This window comes from Podarcis melisellensis, assembly GCF_964234715.1.
Source record: "Podarcis melisellensis genome assembly, chromosome: 4".
Lineage (NCBI taxonomy): Eukaryota > Metazoa > Chordata > Lepidosauria > Squamata > Lacertidae > Podarcis > Podarcis melisellensis.
The window spans coordinates 101715401-101742617 of record NC_138531.1 but is presented as its reverse complement, the minus strand read 5'-3'; the positions used below and the strand labels follow the sequence as shown (position 1 = coordinate 101742617).

At 46.5% G+C, this 27217-nt stretch overlaps 1 protein-coding gene and 1 long non-coding RNA gene across 2 annotated transcripts; both read right to left on the bottom strand.

Moving 5' to 3' along the window:
• Positions 1–1017: 1017 nt before the first annotated feature.
• LOC309369436 lies at positions 1018–1685 on the bottom strand. Its single transcript, XR_014168131.1, has 3 exons — positions 1368–1685; positions 1187–1266; positions 1018–1039 (listed from the first exon to the last, which is right to left on the bottom strand). It is a non-coding gene; the product is annotated as an uncharacterized lncRNA (long non-coding RNA).
• Positions 1686–9744: 8059 nt separating this feature from the next.
• LOC309369065 (uncharacterized protein) lies at positions 9745–24424 on the bottom strand. The gene is made up of 6 exons (XM_081909655.1): positions 24337–24424; positions 22695–23187; positions 22417–22498; positions 22050–22132; positions 19633–19759; positions 9745–12725 (listed from the first exon to the last, which is right to left on the bottom strand). Exons 2-6 carry the CDS (start codon positions 23094–23096, stop codon positions 10654–10656), a joined length of 2766 nt encoding a protein of 921 aa, XP_081765781.1. The 5' UTR covers positions 23097–23187; positions 24337–24424; the 3' UTR covers positions 9745–10653.
• Positions 24425–27217: the final 2793 nt, after the last annotated feature.

Sequence of the window (27217 nt, the reverse complement as noted above, 5' to 3'; positions counted from 1 at the left end):
GTCAGGTGGGAAAGGCCTGCCAGGCAGGGAGCAGGTCCTGCAGGACTCCCAGCAAGAAAACCTGAGAGGTGAGTCTTGGGCAAAGAAGGGACAAAGGAGCTCCCTGTCTCCAAGGTGTGGGGCTTACCTGCTCTTTGATTGGGCCACAGGTAGGCCAGCTCCGGCCGAGCCATGACATTCTGCAGAGGAAAGAAAAATCTGGGTCAGATGACACTACGAAACCCACCTCGGATGGCTGCACCTACCTTGGACCCAATCCCTTGCCCCAGAGGACCACCCTGAACCCTGCAGCCTGATTGCAGTCACTCGGGGGGGGGGGTCACTCGGGGGGGGTGCTATTGGGAGGATGGAAGCAACCAGAGAAATGAATAGAAGAAGGCGAGGTACTTACTCAGAGGTGGGGGAATTCCCAGGCAATGGCCAGCAGCAAAGAAATGCTGCTGGCCGCTAGTTTCTGAGTCTCCCCACTTTCCCCAAGGGCGTATCCTTGGAGGTCCTGTGGGAGGAAAGGGTGTCTCAGAGTCAGGGGCCAGTCTGGGCCAAAGAAGCAGGGCAGGCTCAAGGGCCTCAGCACCGTGCAAGATGGAGGGAGCGCACAAGTGCCAGTTTCTATTCTCATGACTTCAAAAATGGGACAAATTGGGGGCCAAACAGGACAGGGGACTCCATGCCCCAGAAATAGGACAGTCCGTTGGGTAAGGGACAGGGGGCAACCCTAAAACCTCTCCTGATGCCATCGGGACACTTACAGTGAGCATCTGGAGGGGGGTGCCAGGATTGGGGGCTTCCAGAAGAAGACCCCCAGCAGGAGCCGGAAGTGCCGCTTCAGTTCCTGCGGGAAAAGAGAGAAGAGAGAAGAGAGGTTGAGTGCTGGGTTAAATCTTGCAAGTGTGTGAAGAAGAAAGAGCCTGCGAAGGGAAGTCAAGACAGAGGAGATACTTATTTGTCCCCCTCCTTCTTGGTCACTTTCAGCACCACCTCATACATCCTGTGCACAATCACATTGACCATATCTGAGCTGAACTTTGGCCTCATGATGCTACAGAGATGAAGGGGAGAGGGTTAGATGCTGCGTCCTCTGAGTCTCCCTTGCCCCCTTCTCCCTCCTGCCTGCTCTTCCCCACCTGGAGCTCCCCCTGGAGTTCTGCCCCCCCCGCAACCCCGCCCATCCCAAAGACCCCCCCACTTCAGCTGGAGGAGGGCCTCCAAGGCCAGGGCCAGGCTCAGGGATTGATCCCTGAAGCGCTCCAAGTGCCCCAAGATGTCCTGGAAGAGAGCAGAGGAGGAAAGCCAGCTCTTTCCGGGGGGCAGCCAGAGAACTGCACCCTGAGGTGCCCCCTAGCCCTTCGGTGTCCACACTTGCTCACCTATCACCACGGGCTCCTCCCGGACTTGCAGCGGGGCCACCCTGTTCCTCCTCTGGCAGCTGAACAGGGCCCTGAACCACCTGAACCTAGAAGAGAGGAGCAGGGGGGAGAGAGCGACTCAGGAGCCCCAATGGGTGGGGGGTGTTTGTGTCTGTGTGGGGGGCCGAGAGAGGAAGGTGGTGGAGTCTTCCTTGGAACCAGAAAGACCCCCATGAAGGGGGAGAAGGCCGATGGCATTGGGCAGCTGGAGAGATGCTAGATGGAGCCAGGGAGAGGTGTAGTGGTTGGAGGGCTGGACTAAGAGGAGCTGGAAGAGCATGGTTCTGTTACGGAAAGGAAGGGGGGCACATGAATGAAGTCTTACTCCCGAGTATGACTGCAGAGAGCTTGAGGCGATGACCTCAAGGGCACCCTGCCCTGCTGAGATCCCCTAGCCCCCCCCTCACTGTATTGCACCAAACACCACACAAACCCCGAGCCCCAAGAATAAAAGCGTCTTTTCCCTCCCTGTGTCCCTATGCTTTTCACAGGTAGACCGGGTAGAAGGCCAGCATATTTTTATGAATGAACATTCTATTTGCATGAGGATGTCTTCTAATGCAGCTGCCTGATAACAGAGAGGGGGGATTTTTGGCTTCAACTGCCAAAGGGTTTCCCCCCTCTTTTTGCCTGCTTGCTGGAAATAGGGTAAAGGCCGGTGGTGATTTCTTATGCACAGATATGGAAAAGCAGAACTAATCTTTACATGGACCTAGGAAGGGTTGTGCCCATGCTCATTGGTTTGATTTTGCTGCAGTATATGAATATGTAATGTTTAATGCTGTTTGGAATAAGCTATATAAACCCAAAGCCCCCAGGGCTCATTGCCCAGTCACTGGAAACCATTCTACTGCTCAGCAATAAATTTTTACTTTCTTTTTCTCTATTTCTGTGTCTGTTGAGCATATCTTGAATGGGTAACAGGTATTCTTTATCTCCTTGCAACAGTTTCACTGATTCTCTCTATTCCACCTCCAATCTGCTTCATTGGTAAAGGACTTGGAAACCGCTTGGTCCCTGCCATAATCTCCCTAGGGAGGGATCACGTACACACAGGAAAGAACTTATGGATGCCAAATCACTGGCCAAGCTCTTTCCTCCAGGCCTGCCCAGGTGGCAGACTATGCAAGCCAAGGTCCTATTGTTTTCTTGTTGTAGGTGCTTAGAATGTGCTTCTCAATGCATATCCTGTATTTGCATGTTCCCCCTCACATACCCCATATGTTACTCATATATAACCCTCCCCTTTTCTGATGTAGTGATGATGTAGTAGTGATGTAGTGATGATGTTTTTCAAACTGTAGCTTGGGAGATGGTGGGAAGTTATAAAAGTCCTTGTCACCCCATCCTCAGGGTTCAATCTCCTTTTGAACCTGTTGCGCAATAAACTCAGATCATCAGCAATTTGCTCTGGTTGGTGGCTGGACTCCTCCTTTGTTCTGCAGAGACCCATGGGCTCTGCCCGATGAGCTAGGTGGCTGAGCAGACTCACACCTAGATTTTCCGTAATATTTGGTGCCCAACCAACGTGGGGCTTGCGGTTCTCCTGTATGGCTGACTGGGCCCCCCAAAATCTTCAGCCAGCATGGGCCCTTTTGCCTAGGAAAATCCTTTTGGACCCCCGACCATATTCAGGGGTAGTAATCAGCTAGCCTTGAGGGGCCCAGCCAGGGAGCAAGGGAAGATCCAGCTGGCTTATTCATCAATCCTGGAATCACAACAGAAGACATGTGAGTATAGGTTAAAATCCAGTGCACTGGTGGGAAGGGAGTGGTGATCTCCTGGCAACTGAATTCTCTGCTCTCTTATCTATCATTCTTCCTTACCTTTCTCTTGGTCTAGATTGTGAGAAAGCCCTTGGACCACTGCTCAACTCGAGAAGGGAGTTCTGAGCTCTATCTCTTTATCTTAAAACCTCCAGCCAGCTGCACCAATTGAGAGCCCAAAAGTAAGACAGAGAGGACCAGCTTAAAAACCCACCTCACCGCAATGGGCATCTCATTGAAAGCAAGGGGTTGGAGCTCTTTTTCTGAACTTCCAGCCAGCCACCCCATTAGGAACCTGAAAATAAGACAGAGAGGACCGGCTCAAAAACCCACCGCTCTGCAAACAGGTGTCCTATTGAAAGCAAGGGACCGGAAGGGACCGTCTTTCTATCCTTACCCCAGCCGCACCAGTTGAGTCACGTAACACGTGTATTGTGTGTGAGCCCACTTCTGAAAGCAAGGGGGGGTATTCCAGATCAAAAAACTCTATCCAGGGGTCGCCTGAGCTGGCATCACACTGCTCTGGCATCCAGTAGGGTCCCTTTCTTAAGTTTGCAATGATAGGTAGGGGAGCTGTGGGGGAAAAACCAGATAGCTCAGGACTCGGGAGAAACCTTGTGATATTGTTAGCTAATGGAGGATAGAAGAAACAGTAGGAAAAACCCTTATATACCTTAATTGAAACCCTTACCTACCCCTCTTTCTGTTGGAAATTCAAGCCCTTCTCATGAGAAGCTGGCAGCAGTCCAGGCACCCGGCTTGATTCCCTGTTGACCTCCCTGGCTGCATTCCCCAGCAGACGCAGGCAAGGTCTCAATCGGCGATTTTTCTCAAACGTGAGAAGAACACACACCCCTTTCCTGCCTCCCCCAGGCAGGGGAAAGAGATAGACAGAAACGTATTTACATGCTTTTATTTCTGTCTTTGCAGCGTTACAAAAAACATGACTGCTCTCTTCAAATTCCAGCAGTGTTGTGACTAAAACTTCCTGTACATCCTGTACAGCTCATATTACACTGTGAGGTAATTCCGGTGCTGCGCACTGTGAAATGACTGCCCCTCTGTTCCCACAGCAGTCCCAACATTCCCATCATGTTTACACTTCAAGCTAGGACTTTGCAGCTGCATTGCTTCATTATCGTAACACTTTCCCCTTTTTCTATCTTAGACACACGTGAATTAAGAAATGGGTACCCAAGTTTCAAAACATGAGCGGGCTCCCTCTAGGAGGAAGGCTTCCCAGAAGCCATCCCAATCCCAGAGGGACCCTGACTCCCCTCTTGAATTTGTACTAACATACTGGAAATCAATACCAGGACATAGACTACTGTCCTACTACTTCCTACATTTGGCTTTTGGCACAAGGACCCAAGCCTCACACCCAAAAACATGGAAGAAATGTACCTTCAATTTCTTACCATACAACAGAAAAGAGGGTGTGTCACCTACAACGGAGTTGTAAGAACGATTCAGAGTGAAGTTCCCTGTTTTCCAAGCTTCCACCCAGAAGCGTTGTGGTAAGCCTGAATCAAAAAGCATTGCCTCCACCGCTTCCTGGAGCGTTCTGTTCTGCCTTTCTGCCACCCCATTCTCCTGTAGTGAGTGCGAAATTGTCAGCCTGTGACGTATCCCTTTCTGGCGAAAGTAATTCTGCAACGCGGACCCAGTGAACTCCCCACCGCCGCCTGATTGAAAACTGCAGACCCTCAGTGAGAACTGGAGTTCCACTGCGGGGACCCACTCCCTCAGCGTGGTGGCAGCCTCCCCCTTTCCTTCAGAGGTATCACTCAGCTGTTTCTAGAGTAGTCATCTATCAGACTCAAAGCATATTTAGCCCCACCCAGACTTGCAACAGACATAGGGCCACAGATGTCTGCATGAACCAACTCAAAAGGTTTTGGGGTTACCCTGTCAGACCTTTTGTTAGAGGGGCTTTTTCCTCTGGTGGCAGATGACAGAAACTACGACACCACAAGACCAGTGTACAGTGGTGCCTCGCAAGACGAAATTAATTCGTTTCGCAAGTCTTTTCGTCTTGCGAGTTTTTCGTCTTGCGAAGCACGGTTTCCCATAGGAATGCATTGAAAATCAATCAATGCGTTCCTATGGAAACCGCCTTCAGACCAGGTCCGGGGACAGTCTGTCCCCTGACCTCTTCTGAAGGCCGGCCGGGGGCGAAAGTCTTTGCTCCCCCCCGCCTGCCTTCCCGGGGCAGCAGAGACTTCTCCGCTGTGCGGGGCGATCTTAAAATGCTGGTGGGCGGCAGCACTTCCACCCGCCAGCATTTTAAAATCGCCCCGGGACAGCGGAGGAATTCTCCACTGTCCTGGGGCGATTTAAAAGCCCCTGGGAAGGCAGGCAGGGGGGACAAAGACTTTTGCCCCCCGCCAGCCTTCAGAAGAGGTCCAGGACCTCTTCTGAAGGCGGGCGGGGGGCAAAAGTCTTTGCTCCCCCCGCCTGCCTTCAAAGGCCGTCCAGGACCTCTTCTGAAGGCGGGCGGGGGGCAAAAGTCTTTGCTCCCCCCCGCCTGCCTTCAAAAGCCATCCGGGATAGCGGGAAGCGCTTCACTGCTATTCCGGACTGGAACTCTTCTGAAGGCCGGAGGGGGGGGGAAGGCTTTGCTCCCCACCGCCAGCATTTAAAAGAGGTCCCTGGAGATTTCCCTATGGGCTTCCTTCTTGCGAAGCAAGCCCATAGGGAAATTCGTTTTGCGAAGTGCCTCAAAAATGGAAAACCCTTTCGTCTAGCGGGTTTTTCGTCTTGCGAGGCGTTCGTCTTGCGGGGCACCACTGTAAAACCAAGTGAAATGTTTTATTACAAAACAACAAAGCTTCTGGGTGTTTTTCCTTGCAGGCAAATTCAAACTGCCACGCCCCAGATGGTGCGATGTGGCAGCCCTGTCAGTTGCTTTGGGACCTTTTCTTGCCTTCCCACACCAGGCCGTTCCCCTAATCTGGTTGCCCGGGGCAATGGCCTTGGAGGCATACTGAGCAGTTTCCTTGGGGCAATGTTTACACAGGTGGGTCTCTGAGCCACAACGATAACAACGGCGTGTAACAACGGCATGTAGCAAAGTCCTTCATGGTGCCCTCTTTCACTGCCCCCCCACTCTTGGAAGCAGGACAGCTTGGGCCGGCTCACCCCCCTCTGTCTGCCAATGTTCTTCCTCATTGCATAGTCGACCTGAGACAAACTGGAACGTTAACTGGGCTGGGGCATTGCTTCAAGAGTTAAGCACAAGTTCTCATACCTCTTGTCTAAAGGAGCTCGGAAGAATTTAGACTTTTAACTCCTCTGGAAAAACTACATTTAGCTGATATAATTTATTGAACACAGCTAGCATCTTTGTAATGCGTTCACAGATGCTGTCGCCAGGCCGTGGTTTCATCTCAAAAAGGCTTCTGGTGACCTGGATCTTGGCTCCCACTGTGGTTCGGTGGTGAACCCACTCCAGCGCCTGCCAAATCACTTGGGCATTCTCTAACCCTTCAACATGGGGTAACTGTGAGGTGTCTCTGCTCAGCACTAGCAATCCCATTGCTCTCTGGTCTTTCCTCAGCTCAGCAGCAGCTGCCACTATCGCAGGCGCAGCTGCGCCGGCCGCTGCTGGGACCAGGGGAGCTTGAGTGCAGGCCCATAGACCCGTGGCTGTAAGCCAGGCCTTAGCTCTTCGGGACCATTCCTCCCATTTCTGCCCATCAAGTCTCTCAAATGTGACAGCGTAGGACTCCTGGACTTCTGCCATCTTCCCCTGGGGCTAGCTTACTCATGCCTCACACTGCAGTAGCTCCTGTAGTAGCTCCTTCCCCAGCAAGTTCCACTGCCCTCAGGCAGGTCCTCCAGCTGGACTTGCTTCACACACAGGCACAACCACGCAGCTGACTCCATAACCTGTGAGATTTAATGTCCGGCACACTTCCACTGCGACTCAGTGCTTTTCCCGGTGTTTAGCAGAGTTTGCGAACATCGGTGTGCCTGTGTGGAGAAAGCTCAGGCATGCAGAAAAAGACTCCGTACACAGCTTCTTTCTAATCTAAGAAGCTTTATCGTACAGCGGCAAAATAAATCAGCAATACGGGAGAAAGAGCTGACATGCTGTCTCTCCCCTTCACAGCAAAACAGAAAGTAAAAGTATTTCACATAACAAAGCGTACAAATCCCCTATGTGAACACACCCCCAGCGACAGGACATAACTTCCTGAGCTATTAACCCTATAAGCTCTGGGTCTCCTCACACCCCCTTTTGTCCTGTATCTCTGGGGTGAATGTAAGCACTACCACTTAGCCCAACCCGAACCCTTCACAGAACTCCCCCTGTTTTTGGAAGCTCAAAGGTTTAGTGAACCCATCTGCCAGATTCTTCTGGCTCAGACAGTACTTCAGCTTCACTAAGCTGTTTGAACACTCTGACATACATTTTGCAAACATATGTCCAAATGTCTGGTTCTGAACTTAAACAGAAAGTAAAGTAGTTCACATAACAAAGTGTACAAACCTCGTATGTGAACACCCCCCCCAGCGACAGGATGTAACTTCCCAAGCTATTAACCCTCTAAGCTCTGGGTCTCCTACAGTATGATGTATCTAGGGGGTGGTCTTGGGCTACACCCCTTCTGTGATGTACCTCATTCAGCCCACATTTTACCAGCTTCCTCATTTAAATATCACAGAGGACTTTTCAAAAGCTTTATTGAAACAAAGTTTGTAACTCTATCCAAAAAAAAAAAAGGAGAAAAGGAGAGATTTCTCTGGCTTGTCTTGTTTTTGAGAAAGACATGCTTTCATCCTGTATGTTTGTAATGTAAAATTTTCAGATGAAGGGCAAATAAATTTTAAAAAGCATAAATGAGGATCTTGGCAAGCTGGAACATGTGCAAAGGAATGCGATTTATGTCTTTATTTAATTTGTAAACCACCCAACCCAGTGGTGCTGACTTGTATAAAATATTGGTGGGGGGCCAGGTAAGTTCCGCCTTGCACTATCAATCACAGGATGCATGCACACCATTTGAATGGCAATGCCTATAATGGCAGCAACTTTTTAAAAAAGTAATATTTTGCGCCCATAGTTCAATTTCTCATCAGCTCCCCTTGCCCCGGAGAACACTTATAGCATTCCATCTCCTCTACCTGTGGCATTATTCAGCAGTGGGGAAAGTGACCTCTTCACACCGGATGTCCATTTGGTATGGCCCTTTCCAGGTTTTTTCCTGCCCCTTGTGTTTGTCTTTCATTTGTTCCCGTGTGTGTGTTGCCAGTAGAAGCCACAATTCTGTGGTTACTTTAGGTGGTGCAGAAAACACCTAGAAGCTCCCTAGAGGTAGAAGTGCCGATCAAACTTCAGTTTTGCGATCTATTAATTCCAGTTAGCAGTACTGGGGGTGGTTCAGATTCTGGGGCAGTGCTTTTGGCCAACAGAGGGTGTCACAAGGCCAGCCTACGTTCCCTTTAAAGCAAACCTGGGTCTCCAGCTGTTTTTGGACTACAACTCCCATCATCCCTAGCTAGCAGGACCAATGGGGAGGGATGATGGGAACTGTAGTCCAGGAGCTGCTGGGGACCCAAGTTTGGGAAAGCCTGCTTCAAAGCAACTGTTCCATTTTGCCCACAAAGATGGGACCTGTCCATGTTTGTATTTCCTTGTATTTTGTTTTTCTCATGACCTTTGTGCGTTTATTTTTTTTTATTTTTTAAGAGGGCAAATTGAAAGAGAAATTGTATGGCAAGTTGCAGAAGAATAAAAGGTTGTGTTTGGAAAAAATCCTTAAATATTTTATTGGGGGTGGGGCAAAGACCACTAGGCCTTTAGGAGTTGGCGCCTATTCGCTACACCCACAGGTCTCAGGAATGTTACAACACAAAAACACAAAACACCATGTTAAAAGAGCATTAGATGTCAATCAACAAAAGGCCTGCTTATAAAGGTGTGGATTTAAAGGTAAAGGTAAAGGGACCCCTGACCATTAGGTCCAGTCGTGACCGACTCTGGGGTTGCAACGCTCATCTCACTTTATGAGATGTACAGCTTCCGGGTCATGTGGCCAGCAGCGCATGGAAACGCCGTTTACCTTCCTGCCGGAGCGGTACCTATTTATCTACTTGCACTTTGGTGTGCTTTCGAACTGCTAGGTCGGCAGGAGCAGAGACCGAGCAACGGGAGCTCACCCCATCACAGGGATTTGAACCGCCGACCTTCTGATCGGCAAGCCCTAGGTTCTATGGTTTAACTCTTTGCCCGGCTCTTAAAGCTGTATAATGGTTTTGCCGACCTTTGTATGGATTCTTTGATGGGAAGTTAGTTTGCTGCTCTGAGTGAAGCACTTTCCACATTCCACACGTTGATAGAGATTCTCCCCTGTATGAATTCTTTGATGGAAAGTGATACTGTGGCTGTGACTGAAGCTCTTTCCACATTCAAAGCACTGATAGGGTTTTCCCCTGTATGATTTTTTAAAAAAATATTTTTTATTAAACAATTTCAGCATAACAATTTATCCACCCTCATAATCAATTACATTATTTCCCCCCTTCCCCCCCAACCCTCCCTCTCCCACCCACCATGGACCTCCCTCAGCTCCCCTCCCTGATTTCTTTGCATATATTGTTTTCTGCATGTTATAAAATTGTACATATCCTTGCCTTATCTATCATGTGTTCAACTAATAAATTTATGGATGTTTATTCAAAACCTGCCAAGGACTCCAGTTTATTTTGAGGTCTTTTTAGATAGTTTGTAAAAAGTTCCCATTCTTCCTCGAAGTCACAGTTGTCCTTTTCAAACAGTTTATATGTCAATTTAGGCAATTACGCATAGGTCACCAATTTTTCTTGCCACTGTTCTTTCATTGGGATTTCCTCATTCTTCCATCCTTCTGCGAACAAGACTCTGGCCACTATTTTAGCATACATAAATAAATTCTTTCTTTTCCTTGGCAGGTCTTGTCCTCCAATCCCTAACAAGAATACTTCTGGGGTTTTTTACATATGTCGATTTGAACATTTTTTTCATTAATATCATTCATTAATATCATTTCCCACAATTTTTAAACTTCTCTACATTCCCACCACATGTGATTATAAGTCCCTTCTTTTACTTTATATTTCCAACATATATCTGACCCAGTTTTATACATTTTTGCTATCAGTAATGGTGTAATATACGAACTATACATCATTTTCATATCGTTTTCTTTCAAAAGAGAACAGTCTGTAAATTTCAAATCTACTTTCCACAATTTTCCTCAGTCCACAAATTGTATGTTATGTCCTATATCTGGTGCCCATTTGATCATGACCATTTTTTTCCTCCTCATCTTTTGTTTCCTGTTCTAGCAAAATATTATACACTTTATTCAGCTGCTTCACTTCTTCTATAACTCCCTTTTGAAATCTAGAAAATGTATAACTAAATCCTTTCTTATTATCTTCCTCGTACATTCCATGTAATTGTTCGTAGTGTAACCAACTCTGCAAATAATCTTTTATTTCCTCAGTCTTTTAATTTCCATTTCCCTTCTTGATTCTTCAGCTAATCTCTGTATGTATGCCACGTCCCGTTCTCTCTCTCCTGTATGAATTATTTGATGGGAAGTGAGAGAGGAACTCTTAATGAAGCTCTTTCCACATTCCATGCACTGATAGGGTTTCTCCCCTGTATGAATTCTTTGATGGAAAGTGAGAGAGGAGCTCTGACTGAAGCTCTTTCCACATTCCACACACTGATATGGTTTCTCCCCTGTATGAATTCTCTGATGCTTAGTGAGATCGGAGCTTTTTCTGAAGCTCTTTCCACATTCCCCACACTGATAGGGTTTCTCCCCTGTATGAATTCTTTGATGGGAAGTGAGAGAGGAGCTATCAGTGAAGCTCTTTCCACATTCCCCACACTGATAGGGTTTCTCCCCTGTATGAATTCTTTGATGGAAAGTAAGAGAGGAGCTCTGACTGAAGCTCTTTCCACATTCCACACACTGATAGGGTTTCTCCCCTGTATGAATTCTTTGATGGGAAGTGAGAGAGGAGCTATCAGTGAACCTCTTTCCACATTCCACACACAGATAGGGTTTCTCCCCTGTATGAATTCTTTGATGGAATGCGAGACTGTGGCTGTAAATGAAGCTCTTTCCACAATCCACACACTGATAGGGTTTCTCCCCTGTATGAACTTTTTGATGGGAAGTTAGTTTGGAACTATCAGTGAAGCTCTTTCCACATATCACACACTTATAGGGTTTCTCACCTTTATGAATTCTCTGATGCTTAGTGAGATCGGAGCTTTTTCTGAAGCTCTTTCCACATTCCGCACACTGATAGGGTTTCTCCCCTGTATGAATTCTTTGATGGGAAGTGAGAGAGGAGCTATCAGTGAAGCTCTTTCCACATTCCACACACTGATATGGTTTCTCCCCTGTATGAATTCTTTGATGGAAAGTGAGAGAGGAGCTCTGATTGAAGCTCTTTCCACATTCCACACACTGATAGGGTTTCTCCCCTGTATGAATTCTCTGATGCTTGGTGAGATCAGAGCTCATCCTGAACCTCTTTCCACATTCCATGCACTGATAGGGTTTCTCCCCTCTATGAATTCTTTGATGGGAAGTGAGAGAGGAGTTATGAGTGTAGCTCTTTCCACATTCCACACACTGATAGCGTTTCTCCCCTGTATGAATTCTGTGATGGGAAGTGAGAGAGGAGCTATCTGTAAAGCTCTTTCCACATTCCATGCACTGATAGGGTTTCTCCCCTTTGTGAATTCTTTGATGGGAAGTGAGATGGGCACTCTGACTGAAGCTCTTTCCACATTCCGCACACTGATAGGGTTTCTCCCCTGTATGAATTCTTTGATGGGAAGTGAGATCGGAGCTCTTCCTAAAGCTCTTTCCACATTCCACACACTGATAGGGTTTCTCCCCTGTATGAATTGTTTGATGGAAAGTGAGACTGTGGCTGTGACTGAAGCTCTTTCCACATTCCACACAGTGATAGGGTTTCTCCCCTGTATGAACTCTTTGATGGGAAGTGAGTTTGGAACTATCAGTGAAGCTTTTTCCACAATCCACACACTTATAGAGTTTCTCCCCTGTATGAATTCTTTGATGGGAAATGAGATGGGAGCTCTGAGTGAAGCTCTTTCCACATTCCAAACACTGATAGGGTTTCTCCCCTGTATGAATTCTTTGATGGGTGGTGAGATCGGAGTTCCTCCTGAATCTCTTTCCACATTCCACACACTGATAGGGCTTTTCCCCTGTATGAATTATTTGATCGGAAGTGAGATTGGAACTCTGACTGAATCTCTTTCCACATTCCACACACTGATACGGTTTCTCCTGTGTATGAATTCTTTGCTGGGAAATGAGATGGGAGCTCTGATGGAAGCTCTTTCCACATTCCATGCACTGATAGAGTTTCTTTCCAATGAAATTTTGTTCATGGGAAGTGGAATGGGAGCTCTGACTGCAGTTTTTTCCATACTCCAAATTTTTATGTGGCTTCTCCTCCCTGGGGATGTTGTTGTGGTCATCTTTGTTCTCGATTTCCAAGTCATCACAATCTGCAATGGAAACAAAAAGGGATTAGAGCCTCAGGAACAAATGGAGAAGAACTGAAGGTAATTGGGTGTGTGTTCATTACCTGTGTTGTTTGTTTATTATGAGATTCTGATGAGTTGTTGAATGTTGCTTTATTTGATATACAGTAGTGGTCAAAATTGTGGAAGCCTTTTAGAAAAAATGTGTATTTCAGAGGTTTCATGGCTCAAAACACCACTCCTTTTGGAGTAATATCATAAAATTATATATAAATGGAAAGATAACTTAATCAAGAAAGCAATCCAACAACGTTAGTTCAATTACCTGTATTTTATCAAACGTTATAGCCAAATAACCAGAAAAAGGAGGCACTACGTGCTTAGGTTGACATTTTCAGTGTGTTATGTGATTGCTATCAAGTTAGTTGATTTTTTGTGTTCTTTCATTTAGTGAGGTTGTAAAACATAATAAAATTATAGAAATGGCACAAAGCGTTGTCTGGTCACCCAGAAAGCGATGTAAGATTGTACTATTAAGTGAACAAGGCTACAGTTATGAAGAAATTAGATGAAAGATTAGGAAAAACGTAACCAAAGCTGCCCTTTCTATATTTTTGAAGAGGTATAAGGGGACTCAGTCACTACAAAATCAGACTGGTTAAGGCAGGAAAAGGTCACAAAGGCAAGTGACGATGGATGAGTGGAGAGACTGTCCCTACATGACAGAATAAAATCATCTGGGTGTATACAAGATGACATGGCGCAATGTAATGTGAAGTTGAGTGCAAGGACTGGTCTAAATGTTAGAATTCTAAGGAAAAAGCCATTGTTATCTCTCAAGCAAAGGTTGAAAAGATTAAACCCATGTTAACTGGACAGTGGAACAATGGGGCAGTGTTATTTGGAGCGATGAGACCAAAATCTCCTTGCTGGGTAGTGATGGCATGAAACATGCAAGGAGAAGAATCAGAGAACATTTACATCCTACTTGCATTACACCGACCGTGAAACACCCAGAAACAGTAGATCCTTGACTTACGTACGGCTCTACCTTTGTACCATTCCAGTTATGACCTTCAGTAGCCACTTCGACTTATGAACTTTCCTTTAGAGACAGAGGTCTTCCCAGCAGCCCGGAGCTCGCCCGGCCGGGTGCAGAGCAGCGCTGAGGCCTCTGCTGCTGGGGAGAGGGCCCCCCATCCCACCCTCAAATCTGTGGAAGAGGTTCTGCCTGCAAGAGGCATAGCAGGGCACACTGCAGCCCCAAACCCTGCTGAGGAACCAACCTGAGGAAATCTAGAGAAGAACCTGGCCTGGCAAGAAAAAAGCATGACCCTGGTCAAAGTGAATCAGCTCTTTACTGACCCTTGCTCTACCACCAGCTTGTAGCCAGATAAGCCCACCCATCCACAGTGCACGTAAGGGGGAAAAACGTTAATTTTTTTCATCAACAATACTGTCTTATTTATTTTATTGTACACTACATTGATTATTGCCTTCATTTTATGGATCTATGGTCTTATTAGAGAGTAAAATCCATGTTAAATTGCTGTTTTGGGGGAGCCAGTGTGGTGTAGTGGTTGAGAGCGATGGTCACGTAATCTGGTGAACCGGGTTCGCTACCCCGCTCTTCCACATGCAGCTGCTGGGTGACCTTGGGCCAGTCACACTTCTTTGAAGTCTCTCAGCCCCACTCACCTCACAGAGTGTTTGTTGTGGGGGAGGAAGGGAAAGGAGATTGTTAGCCGCTTTGAGACTCCTGAAGGGGAGTGAAAGGCGGGATATCAAATCCAAACTCTTCTTCTTCTTATTATTATTATTCATCATCTAGATTGGATCAATTCACTTTTCCATTACTTTCTATGGAAAAGGGTGCCTCTACTTATGTACGTTTCTGGTTATGACCGGACCTCCGGAACGGATTATGGTTATAAGTAAAGCTTCCACTGTAGTGTGATGACCTGGGGTTGTACGACAGCAAAAGTGTGGGCAGAATTTGAATCATTAATGGGAATGTTGAGCCCAAACTGAAGCGTTCCACAAGTGATCTTTTCCCAGATACTGAAGCATTTCTATATATATTTATACAAATCTTTCTTTCTTTCTTTCTTTCTTTCTTTCTTTCTTTCTTTCTTTCTTTTCTTTTCTTTTCTTTCTTTCCTATTTCAACAGGATTCAGTTCCATGTCGTTGCTGTGTGCAAAAGGTGCTTTAAAGATAATCCTATTGCACTGCTGGAATGGCTTGGGAATAGCCCAAACATTAACCCAATCAGAAATCTATGGAGCCAACTGTTGCATTCGTATGGAGTCCCCAGTCATCCCACGGACTATTGACCCATACACCACTAATCCGCTGCCACCAACCAGTTGGCCAGTTAAAGAAAAATGGAATCCAGTATAGATGGGAATTTCCTTCTATTACAAAGACAAGAGGTTCAAACTAAGTAGCCTTCAGGATCTGGAAAATCCAGAAGGTATGATAAAGAGTTGGGAGAAGTAGAGAAGGTAAGATCAGGACGGGACCAGTCTGAAGAGGAGAAAAGGAGAGGGGAAGAAGAGGAAGAGGAAGAAGAGAAGGAAGAAGAGGGAGAAGAGGAAGAAGTGGATAATAATAACAAGGACCCCCAAGTTTGATTTGGACTTGATAGTAGACTTGAACAAACCAGAAAAAGGCTCTGAAAATACTTTCATGGAATGTGAATGGACTTAAAAATAAAAATAAAAGGAAGAAAATCGAACATGTCTTGATTAAACGGAATTTAGATATAACCTGTTTACAGGAAACACATGTCAGAAGGAAACATAAGAGGGTTTTAAGTAATAAAAGATTGGGGAGAGACTTTATTGCCTCAGACACAAACAAAAAAAGAGGGGTTGTATTGTATATAAAGGAGAAATATGACCCAAAATTAATTTATAAAGATGAGGAGGGGAAAGTGCTGATACTGCAAATTACGTTCCAGGGGGGAAAGGTAATCATTGTGGGAATCTACGCACCCAATGACAAAAAGCCGACTTTTATTCGAAGCTCAGTGAAACATCATCAGAATTTTTGGATCAGAGAGTGATAGTAATGGGGGATTTCAACAGTGTGGTTATTCCAGATTTGGATAGATCAACGAAAAGGTGAGACACAAATGAAGGTAAACTACCAAAAACATATTTTGATATATCAGACACTATGGGGCTAACAGATATTTGGAGACTTAGAAATCCCACAACAAAACAGTTCACATTCGTCCAGGTCCAAATCCAAGCTTTGGTAGAAAAAAATACATTTGGACTTCTAAAGAATTGGTGCCAAGAATTTCCAAAATTGAGATTCTCCCAAGGACATTATCAGAACATAATTCGTTATATTTGGAGTTAAAAGGAAAAGACCCTTCATCATTCAGATGGAGGATGAATGAAAGTTTATTCAATGACCAAAAGATAGTAAATTAGGCAAGAGACAATTACAGAATAAGTGGAATTTAAACAAAGGAACACCCATTGAAACCGTATGGGATGCACGCAAAGCTGTAATGAGAGGATTCCTGATCCAAAAGAACAGTTTTCAGAAAAGAGGAAGGGAGAAGAAGAAAGAAGAAATCCTGTCCCATCTCATGGAGAACGAGAGACTGCTGAAATAAAACCAAAAGTTGAGCTAATAAGACAAAATATTAAATAGTTGCAGACTCAGTTCTCTATGTTGGTGAGTCAGGACGTAGAGTGGAAAACAAAAACAATGAGATAAAGGAATTTTGAATCCGCCAACAAAACTGGACAATTATTGGCATGGCAATTAAAGGCAAGACAAAAACAAAAAACAATTTGTAAGATAAGAGAGGCAGAAAACATCATTGAAGACCCCAAAGAAATTAGAAAGACCTTTCTGAAATGTTATAAAGATTTGTATAAGACAGAGAAAGAAGATTGTAAGAAAATAGAAAATAGAAAAGTCATCAATTACAGCAGATCCCCCCAGGAGAAAAGGAACAATTAAACCACATAATTACAGAACAAGAAATTGAGAAGGTGATAAAGAGAATGAAGATAGGGAAAGCTCCAGGCCCTGAAGCATTCCGGCAAAATATTATAAGACACTATGTGGACCATTATTACCTGTGCTGTGTGAGGTTATGAATAACATTTTGAAGGAAGGGAAAATTCCAAATACCTGGAAAGAGGCGTACATCACTTTAATCCAAAAGAAAGATACAGATGGTTTGAGTGTTAAAAATTATAGACCTATTTCCTTATTGAACAATGACTATAAATTATTTGTGGATGTGCTGGCCGACAGATTAAAAAAACTTTTAAAGGAAGTAATACATAAAGATCAAGCTGGTTTCCTACCAGGGTGACAACTGAAGAACAATGTTAGGAACATAGTGGCTATAATTGAGTGCTTGGGAGTCTAGAAATGATAAACAAGCAGCCTTGGTGTTCATTGATGCAGAGAAAGCATTTGATAATGTTTCATGGCGGTTTATGAAAGAAAACCTAAAAACAATGGGAATAGGAGAAATGTTTTTGAAAGGTATTGAGGCTATATACTCAGAACAAAAAGCCAAACTTATTATAAATAATAATTTGTCTGACAACTTTGAAATCTCTAAAGGTACCAGGCGGGGTGTCCTTTGTCGCTCCTGTTGTTTATTACACTTTTGGAGGTATTAAACAAGAATTTGAGAGAAGTTTCAGAAATCAGAGGCATTAAGGTTGGATCAAAAGAGTTTAAAGTAAAAGTGTTTGCTGATGATTTAGTTTTAACATTAGAAGACCCAAAGAACAGTGTACAAAAAGCCCTAGGGAGAATGGAGGAATTTGGAAAAGTTGCGGGATTCAAACTCAATAGAAATAAGACCAAAATGCTGGTAAAAAATATGAATAAAGAAGAGACAGAGGAATTGCAACACAGGACAGGAATTATGGTGGTTAAGAAAGTGAAATACCATATTTTTCGCCCTATAGGACGCACCGGCCCATAGGATGCACCTAATTTTTTGGGGGGGGGGAATAAAGAAAAACATTTTTATCCCCCCCCCAGCCGCGGGGGAAGCCCGAGCTTTTAAAAACGCACCTACTGTAGTTTTTAGAGGAGAAAAGGATATCTGCCCGAAGCGCGGGGCACTCTGCTTCAACGCGCCCCGCGCTCTGGGCAGCAGGCTGCTATCCGCAGCCTGGGGAGCCGTGTGGGAATTCCCGCAGGGCTCCCTAGGCTGCGGATATCTTCCCGAAGCGCGGGGAGCTCTGCACCGACCCCTCTCGCTCTCCAAGCTTCAGCGAAAGCCTGCATTCACCCCATAGGACGCACACAGATTTCCCCTTCATTTTTGGAGGGTAAAAAGTGTGTCCTATAGGGCAAAAAATACGGTACCTTGGAATTTGGTTGACAACAGGGGAAAAATTGTATCAAGATAATTATGAAACCACATGGAGAGAGATTAAGAAGGATTTAGAAATTTGGAACAGTTTGAAATTATCCTTTTTGGGCAGAATATTGGTGATTAAGATGAACGTTTTACCTAGAATGTTATTCTTATTCCAAACATTTCCATTGATTAAAGGGACAGGACAATGTAGAGAATGGCAAAAAATAGTGTCAAGATTTGTCTGGCAGGGAAAGAAGCCGAGGATCAAAACGAAAACGTTGATAGATGAAAAAGAAAGAGGTGGCTTTGCCTTACCAGGTATGAATCTCTATTATGAAGCGTCCTGTCTCGTATTTTTAAAGGAATGGATAACATTGGAAAATATACTTAAATATACCTTTCCCAAAAAACTAGAGGCTTTTTTGTTGGGTTTGAAGGGGAAGGAGGTTAAGAAAACAGACCAAAGGCTATTTATGTACGCCACAGTGGCAGCAAGGAATATATTGGCCCCAAACTGGAAATTACAATAAGTTCCCACCATTGTGGAGTAGCAGACGAAAATGATGAACTACACGGAATTAGCCAAACTGACTGGCAGGATTCGGGATCAGGACGATCAGAGATTTCAGGAAAGTTGGAGTAAATGTACTTAAAGGATAATTTTAAAAAAATTAAAAACCCTGGCAGGATTGAAATAACTCCTACAATGTATAAGACAGATACAAGGTTAAAAATTAAAATACGCGACTGGAGAAAATAAGGGATACCTGCTGAAGGGAAGGAGGGAAGTCACAACCTCGGCAGAGCTAAAAGTATATATGTGATTTAATGTATTGTAAAATGACTGTGTAAAGAAAACAAGAAAAATTGATTGGTAAAAAAAAAAATTAAAGTTAATGTTCTTTTTATATGGGATCAGATTATAATTATTTATGTTTCATGTTCATATATATGTTGGAAGCCGCCCAGAATGGCTGGAGGAACCCAGCCAGATGGGCAGGGTAGAAATAAAAAATTATTATTATTACTACAGTGGTACCTCCATTTAAGAACAGTCCTCTTCCGGAAAATTTTAAGTTTCTTGTTGTTGTTGTTGTTATTATTATTAAGTTTGTAAACCGAGGTACCACTGTATTACTATCATCATCAGCATCATCACCGCTACTTTTCCTGAGATTCAATAAGTCTAGTTCTTCTCTGGGATGAATTTTGTTTGGCCCAGTCATGGCATCCCCTCCATCTCCAATGTCAGTCGTCTCTTTGGTCAACCCAAGACTGACAGGAGCAAAAACAAAAACAGAAAACCTGAAGCTACTTATCTTTCCTAACAATTCTGAAGCTGACATTGAAGATGGCCTGGGCAGTTGAGACCAGCCCAATCGTGGTAGAAAAGGGCATAATTTGAGGAAGATTGTTCAAAGAAAAAACTGTAAGTTACTCTTTATTGTGAGGGTGTTAGGTTCCCAGGTGTTATAGGGGCCACTATTGAGCTCTGTGAAAATATATGAGGTTGGTCCATAGATGTATTTTTTGAATTTCCAGGCAGATAGGACGATCCCACAGGGAGCCTTACCAAGAGAGGCCACGATCCCACGATTCTCCTCCATGACGTCCTTATGCAGAGCTCTCTGGTCAGGATCCAGCAACGCCCACTCCTCGTCCGTGAAACGAACAGCGACATCTTCAAAGCACACTGGACCCTAAAAGAAAAAGGGAAATGTCCGCCTCTGAGACAGCAGAAATATGATCTGCTACACAATGCTCTGTTGTTTCCTTCCTGTAAATTGCGGTGTTGTTTAAATAGGATTGCTTCGCTGCACATTTTATTTATGGATGCTTATTTTATTCTGCATTTTAATTATGGGTATTCGTCTTTGTGCAAATAGGTGGTACTCCACCTTGTGTTTTCAGGCCGCTATTTGTTCTCATTTGTCCACTGCTTAGAAACAAATTTTTGCATTCAGTTATCAATCTAGAAATAAAATAAGCCTCTTTTGGTCTTGGATTATCTAGCAGAGATTCCTGCACTGCAGGGGATCTCCTGGCTCTGAGAGACAAGCGGGGAGGGTGGCTTCTGGCAAAAGGGAAGGGAGCCACCCGTGGCTCCTCCTTCTCCAGACTCACCTCAGCCTCTCGACCTTCCTCTCCCATAATAATAATAATAATAATAATTGATTATTTGTACCCCGCCCATCTGGCTGGGTTTCCCCAGCCACTCTGGGTGGCTTCCAACAAAGATGAAAGATACCCTAAAATGTCACATATTAAAAACTTCCCTGAATGTCAGGTAGATGTTTATCGCTTTGACATCTGATGGGAGGGCGTTCCACAGGGCGGGCGCCACTACCGAGAAGGCCCTCTGCCTGGTTCCCTGTAACTTGGCTTCTCGCAGGGAGGGAACCGCCAGAAGGCCCTCGGAGCTGGACCTCAGTGTCCGGGCAGAACGATGGGGGAGGAGATGCTCCTTCAGATATACTGGACCGAGGCCGTTTAGGGCTTTAAAGGTCAGCACCAACACTTTGAATTGTGCTCGGAAACGTACTGGGAGCCAATGTAGGTCTTTCAAGACCGGTCTTATATGGTCTCGGCGGCCGCTCCCAGTCACCAGTCTAGCTGCCGCATTCTGGATTAGCTGTAGTTTCCGGGTCACCTTCAAAGGTAGCCCCACGTAGAGCGCATTGCAGTAGTCCAAGCGGGAGATAACCAGAGCATGCACCACTCTGGTGAGACAGTCTGCAGGCAGATAGGGTCTCAGCCTACGTACCAGATGGAGCTGGTAAACAGCTGCCCTGGATACAGATTTGACCTGTGCCTCCATGGACAGCTGTGAGTCCAAAATGACTCCCAGGCTGCGCACCTGGTCCTTCAGAGGCACAGTTACCCCATTCAGGACCAGGGAATCCTCCACACCTGCCCGCCTCCTGTCCCCCTAAAACAGTACTTCTGTCTTGTCAGGATTCAACCTCAATCTGTTAGCCGCCATCCATCCACCAACCGCTTCCAGACACTCACACAGGACCTTCACCGCCCTCACTGGTTCTGATTTAAAAGAGAGGTAGAGCTGGGTATCATCTGCATACTGATGAACACCCAGCCAAAACCTTCTGATGATCTCTCCCAGCGGCTGCATGTAAATGTTGAAAAGCATGGGGGAGAGGACAGAACCCTGAGGCACCCCACAAGTGAGAGCCCAGGGGTCTGAGCACTCATCCCCCCCCACCACTTTCTGAACACGGCCCAGGAGGAAGGAGCGGAACCACTGTAGGACAGTGCCCCCAGCTCCCAGCCCCTCAAGACGGTCCAGAAGGATGTTATGGTCGATGGTATCAAACGCCGCTGAGAGATCCAGCAGAACTAGGAAACAGCTCTCACCTTTGTCCCTAGCCTGCCGGAGATCATCAACCAGTGCGACCAAGGCAGTTTCTGTCCCATGATGAGGCCTGAATCCCGACTGGAAGGGATCCAAATGGTCCGCTTCTTCCAGGCGTGCCTGGAGTTGTTCAGCAACCACTCGCTCAATCACCTTGCCCAAGAATGGAAGGTTTGAGACTGGGCGATAATTGGCCATCGTGGCTGCATCTAAATATGGTTTTTTTAAGAAGCGGTTTAATAGTCCCTGTGAGGCTTCAGGCCCCGCCCAGGCCAGATGGTGAGTGGCAGGAAGGAGCAGGGCCCTCAGACACTCACACAGGAGAGTCCTCCTTCCTCTTCTGCCTCTGATTCTGCACTGCATTCTGCCACAGAGTCTCCCAGCTCACTAAGCCCTGTTTCCCCTTCAGCTTCTTACACCTCCTCTTCCCAGTCTTTTACGTCTTCTCTCTCTTGCCCCTCTGAGTGCTCATCCTTCCTCCACCTCCACTCCTTCGGCTCTGAGCCGTCTTCCCTTCCTGGTTCCCTGGCTGCTTCCTCCCACCATTCCTCTGAGCCCAACCAGTCCATGACATTGCTCCATCCCTCGGCTTCTGTCCCTACAAGGCAGCTTCCCCTGACCTGATCTGGTTCCACAGCCACTGCTTCCCTTCTGCCCCCATTAAAATATGGATCAGGAGGTCTTGCGGGCATCCTTCTGCCACCTGCAAGAGAAAAAAGGTAAGCAGGATGCCAGGAGTGTCTGCTTCTCTCACAGGTGAAACAGGGCATCTCTAACTACAGATGGGCCTTTGAGAAAGACTTACCTACTGAGAGTATTTGGATGTTTGTGCCCATTTCATATGTTTGTTGTGAAAAAATACATCTCCCCTCCTCTGGACCCTTGTTCCCAACTTTCTCCCCCCAAAACAAGATGAAAAGAACCCTCAGATGAATTGGAAAACCAACAGAATGAGACCAAACAGAGAAACACCACCTTCCTCCTTACCCAGTGGCCTCTCTCTGGTGTCCAACGGAGGCCTCTCTGCCTCACAGGAATCCAGGTCCATTTCTGCAAAGAGATCCTTTCCCTGAAAAAGAAACAAGGATTCAAAACAGAGAAAGGGGAGAAATACTAGAAAGAGAATGACAAAGACTTGAAGGGTGTGAGATCTCATTCCATGGATGCTTTCCCAGAAAAAGGATGGGCCATCAGCAGACCATTTTGGGATGTTCTCTGTCCTGTTTGGAACCCCTTGGGAGTATCCAGAGGAAAGTCTCTCTCACCTGCTTTCTCTCCTCTGCCTGACTCAGGAGGAAACCTTCAGCCAGGGCCACCGCCTGGGAACTGGTCTCCACTCCGCATTCCCTCACCCAGCTCTCCATCTCCGGTGGAAGGACAGCCAGGAACTGCTCCAAGATCACCAGGTCCAGCATCTCAGCTTTCGTGTGCCTTTCTGGCTTCAGCCACTGATGGTCAAGGTGGTAGAGTTGGCTACAAATCTCTCGGGGTCCTTTGGCCTCCTGGCAGCAGAACTGCCTCAACTGCTGGCTCTGCACCTCTGAGGGGAAGGTGTCCTCCTCACCCAGGATCTTCTGCACAGAGTTTTCCCAGAACCCCCCACTGCTCCCAGTTTGGTTGGCATGGCCTCTTCCTGCTTCAGGGCCAGCTGAGTCTCGCTCATCCATCTGTGCTCTCAGGAAGCCTCTGAGAGATTGGAAGGAACCCTTTGGTCTTCTGCCAAGTTCTGTCCGTCTAAATGAGAAGCTCTAGCAAATCCTACAAAGCAAATACATTGTTCTGTTACAGAATCTGTAGGACAGGAGGGGAAATGGTTCCCTGAGCAACATGATGCTCCTTGCTAGGAACAAGAGGAGGAGGAAGAGTAGAAGAAACAAGTCTCTAGCCTTCTAGCAATGCAAAATGTGGAGGCAACTGAAGGTGAGAGATGAATCAACCTAGTTTCCCCATCCTTCCAGTTACGTCGGAACCTACTGACAAATGAGTCGTTTCTATCTTGTGAAAAATGGATGCTTGGTTCTAGTGGGGGTCCTCAGGAATTGCCCCCCACACCTACACCCACTCTGTCTCCTTTTCTTGCACTTGGACTCTCTGCCACTCTCAGAATAGACTTCTGGGGCGGGGTCCCTTTTTCTTTGCTCTGAGGGCCAGGTATGTATCTGGCCAACCCCCTGAGGGCCACGTGGGCAGGGCCAAAGACATCTCTCTTGAAATTTAGGAGGGTAATTTTTTATTCTTATATTATTATTATTATTATTATTATTATTATTATTATTATTATTATTATTATTAACGCAAACACAGCCATTGATGCCAAGGTCCCTGGAGGCTCAGTGAGTAGCAGTGCCCATTTCTGGCTGGTTTTCCAGCTACACTCCCTTTGGGAGAGAGAGGATGTGGTCCTGGGGTGCCATGCTCTGGGTGCGAGGGGATTGTTGCAGCAGCCAGACTATGGGCTGGGATCCCTCTCTTTATTCCTGGCCTTTCTCTCCCACCTTAACTTCCATCCTCCCCGTTATTGTGTTTTTTTTTTCTGGGGGGCTAGTCCACCTCCTCCTCCAGCTTTGGAAAACCATTTGCACATGTTTCCTCCGTTGTGCAATGAGGCTGAGCGACACACAGAGTTAAAGTCCTAGGGACTATTTTGTTTTAAAAAGGGAGATTTCGTGGGAGTCATTGTTTTTCTGAAAGGGGGGCGGAAGGCCAAATGAGTTTGGGATGCTCTGATCTGCAGGAAGGAGAGCGTGGCAGACCTGGCCCCTCCCTGGCAGGACCCTCTCCTCCTCCCTGACTTGGGGTCCCCCCCACATGAGCAGATCCGGCCCCCCAGGCCCCCTCCCCTGCTGCAGCCCTGGGACCCCCCCCGTCCCCCCCTGCACCCTCTGGGGAGAGAGAGAGGAGACTCACCAGATCCCGGGAGGGGGGAGCGAGGCAGCCCTTGCAGGAGAGACACCGAAGCAGGAAAGGACTGGGGAAGGAGGGGCCTTGGCTCTGGAGGACCTGCCCCCCTTGCTTCCTGTCCTCTCTAGGAATGCAGCTCAGTTCCCTTTAACCCTTGCCAAGCCGAGTCCACCCAGCTCAGCCCTCTCTCAGATTCTTATTATTTTTTATGGATTAAGGGGGGCAACTGCTCCCCCCGGCTCCGCCCATGCCCAGATATCCTTTTGGGGGTGAGGCTCCTGGCTGGACTCTGAGCATCTCCCTCCCTTGGCCAGAAACCAGAGGAAGAGCCTGCAGGGAAAAGGGCTTTGCAGGAGGCAAGGAAGCTCCTCCTGGAATTCAGGAGTGGAGAGAGAGGAGGGGATCCCAGGGTCATCTAGTCCAACCCGAAGCAAGAGGGGGCCGGGTCTAGTTCCCTAAACAGGCAGCCCTGTTTAATAGGTTATTCTATTTTAGTGTTTGATTGGAAGCCACCCAGAGTGGCTGGGGAAACCCAGCCAGATGGGCGGGATATAAATAAATAAATAATTATTATTATTATTATTATTATTATTATTATTATTATTATTATTACAACCCCCAGCAATGCAGGAATCTCAGTGAAAGCGTCCGTGGCAGATGCCCGTCCGATCTCTGGTGAGAAACCTCCAAGGAAGGAGAGTCCCCCACCTCCCAAGGGAGACCTTTCCCCTGCCCAACTGCTCTTAGGTGTCCCTCAAGGCAGCGGGTCCTGAGTTCCAGCACTGCTGAAACAATCGCACTGGCTGCCAAGGAGGAACCCAGCAAAGTTCAAAATAAATAAATCCTATTCTCGTCATAAATGAGTAATACTTTCTTATGTATGCTTTCTATGCTTTTTTCTGCCATTTCCCTTTGCAGAAATGCTTAATTGCTAATTCAATGGACTGAAAATGGATGGTTCTTGTTATTACGTTTAAAGAGGTAAAGGTACCCCTGCCCATACGGGCCAGTCTTGACAGACTCTGGGGTTGTGCGCCCATCTCACTCAAGAGGCCAGGGGCCAGCGCTGTCCGGAGACACTTCCGGGTCACGTGGCCAGCGTGACATCGCTGCTCTGGCGAGCCAGAGCCGCACACGGAAACGCCGTTTACCTTCCCGCTGGTAAGCGGTCCCTATTTATCTACTTGCACCCGGAGGTGCTTTCGAACTGCTAGGTTGGCAGGCACTGGGACCGAGCAGCAGGAGCGCACCCTGCCGCAGGGATTTGAACCACCGGACCTTTCGATCGGCAAGTCCTAGGCGCTGAGGCTTTAACCCACAGCGCCACCTATTGTTTATTATGTTTAGGGAAACTTTAATATTTGATGGACTATTGTATTTTAATATTTTGTTGGAAGCTCAGCTGTACCTGCTGGAGGTGATTCAAAACAATCCTGGTGAGTGATGGGTGGTGTGGGGGACCCCCATGGCAAAGTGGGGGGGAGGGGCTTTAGGGAGGGGGTTGTCCGTCTGCCAGAGAGGAGGACCCTACTGGCCTAGGTTCACGTATCCTGTTTGAAAGGGGAATCATCTTAGGGACTTCTTGTGAACATCTGGGTCAGGAATGCTGTTCCTGGAATGGACAAACACACAAGACTTAATCAGCTGTGCATTCACATACACAATTTCTGAAGTAAAACCGTTTTTCTTATCTAATTTATACAATTCATTAATCTGGTGGTAATGTAGCCAATTTATTTTATCTTTAATTTGATCAAATTAGCGGAGTCTGTAACCTGAAGCGTATGTAACCTGAAGTGTATGTAACCTGAAGTACCACTGTAATGTGATCTATCATGAACAAAAAGCAAAAATTGCAGTAAATAATGTGGTATTGGAGGAAATTAGCATTGAGTAGGGTACCAGGCAAGGCTGAAAAACTCAAAAGGAAGAAGGGGATTCTACCTGCCAGACCTGAAGATTTATTTTGAGGCTGCAGCTCTTTGCTGGGTTACAGCTAGATGATGCGGATGTTTTAGATTTGGAGGGATTTGACAACGTGTTTGGATGGCATGCTTATCTATGGTAAGACAAGGTAAAGGCTCATAATGGTTTTAAAAATCATGTAATTAGAAAATCCTTATATAATGTTTGGATAAAATACAAAGATCTCTTAGAGAGGAAAACACCCAGATGGCTTTCGCCAATGGAGACAAAGGCCGAGAAAAAGTAAAATATGGAAACCAAGAGGTTGAGATATTCTGATCTGTTACTGGAAGATAAAGAAGGATATTGTAATGGTTCTCCCGGCCCCCAGGAGACCCGCCTCTCCTGGCCTTTAGGCGAGCACTCCTCCTGGGAGAAACCAGTTCCCTTCGGCTCTCTGCCCTGAGCCTCTGCAGTTCAGGAGAGGCTGAAGGGTTACTGGGCCCAGGGGGAGACTCACCTGTAGGCACTGAGTCCTCAACCACCTCTGGAGCCAGAGTGGAATCACCTGGTGCCTGCTCCTGAGGATCCGGCACAGGTGCAGGCGCTTCAGAATCTAGGCCTTGCCCCAGTTCAGCCGGCCCTGGAGGCGGGGACTTCTGTGCAGGCTGGGATTCCTCCGGTTCAGCCTCCGAATCGGATTCCCAGGCCATCACAGTAAACCGAATCGGATTCCCAGGCCATCACAGTAAACAAGAGCTGTTTGAAGAATCGCTGTGTCGTCTGTTATGTTCACCCACAACTTAACACTGCAGGCCAGATTCACGACCCTGGTGGGCTGGATACGGCCCAGGGAACACAGTTTGAGGACCCCTGGTCTACACTGACTGGCAGCAGCTCCCCAGAGTTTCAGGCAGGGATTTTGTCCAGCCCTTGCAGGAGATGTCAGGGGTTGACCCTGGGACATTCTGCATGCCAAGCA

What these genes read in the sequence shown, in the direction of transcription:
- LOC309369065 (XM_081909655.1), bottom strand. Translation starts at nt 23,096, where the DNA reads ATGGATGAGCGAGACTCAGCTGGCCCTGAAGCAGGAAGAGGCCATGCC. An exon ending in TGGCTGTGGAACCAGATCAG is followed by an intron (nt 19,760 to 22,049) that starts GTCAGGGGAAGC and finishes TTTTTCTTTTAG; the next exon opens with GGTCCAGTGTGCTTTGAAGA. An exon ending in TGGGATCGTGGCCTCTCTTG is followed by an intron (nt 12,726 to 19,632) that starts GTAAGGCTCCCT and finishes TTTCCATTGCAG; the next exon opens with ATTGTGATGACTTGGAAATC.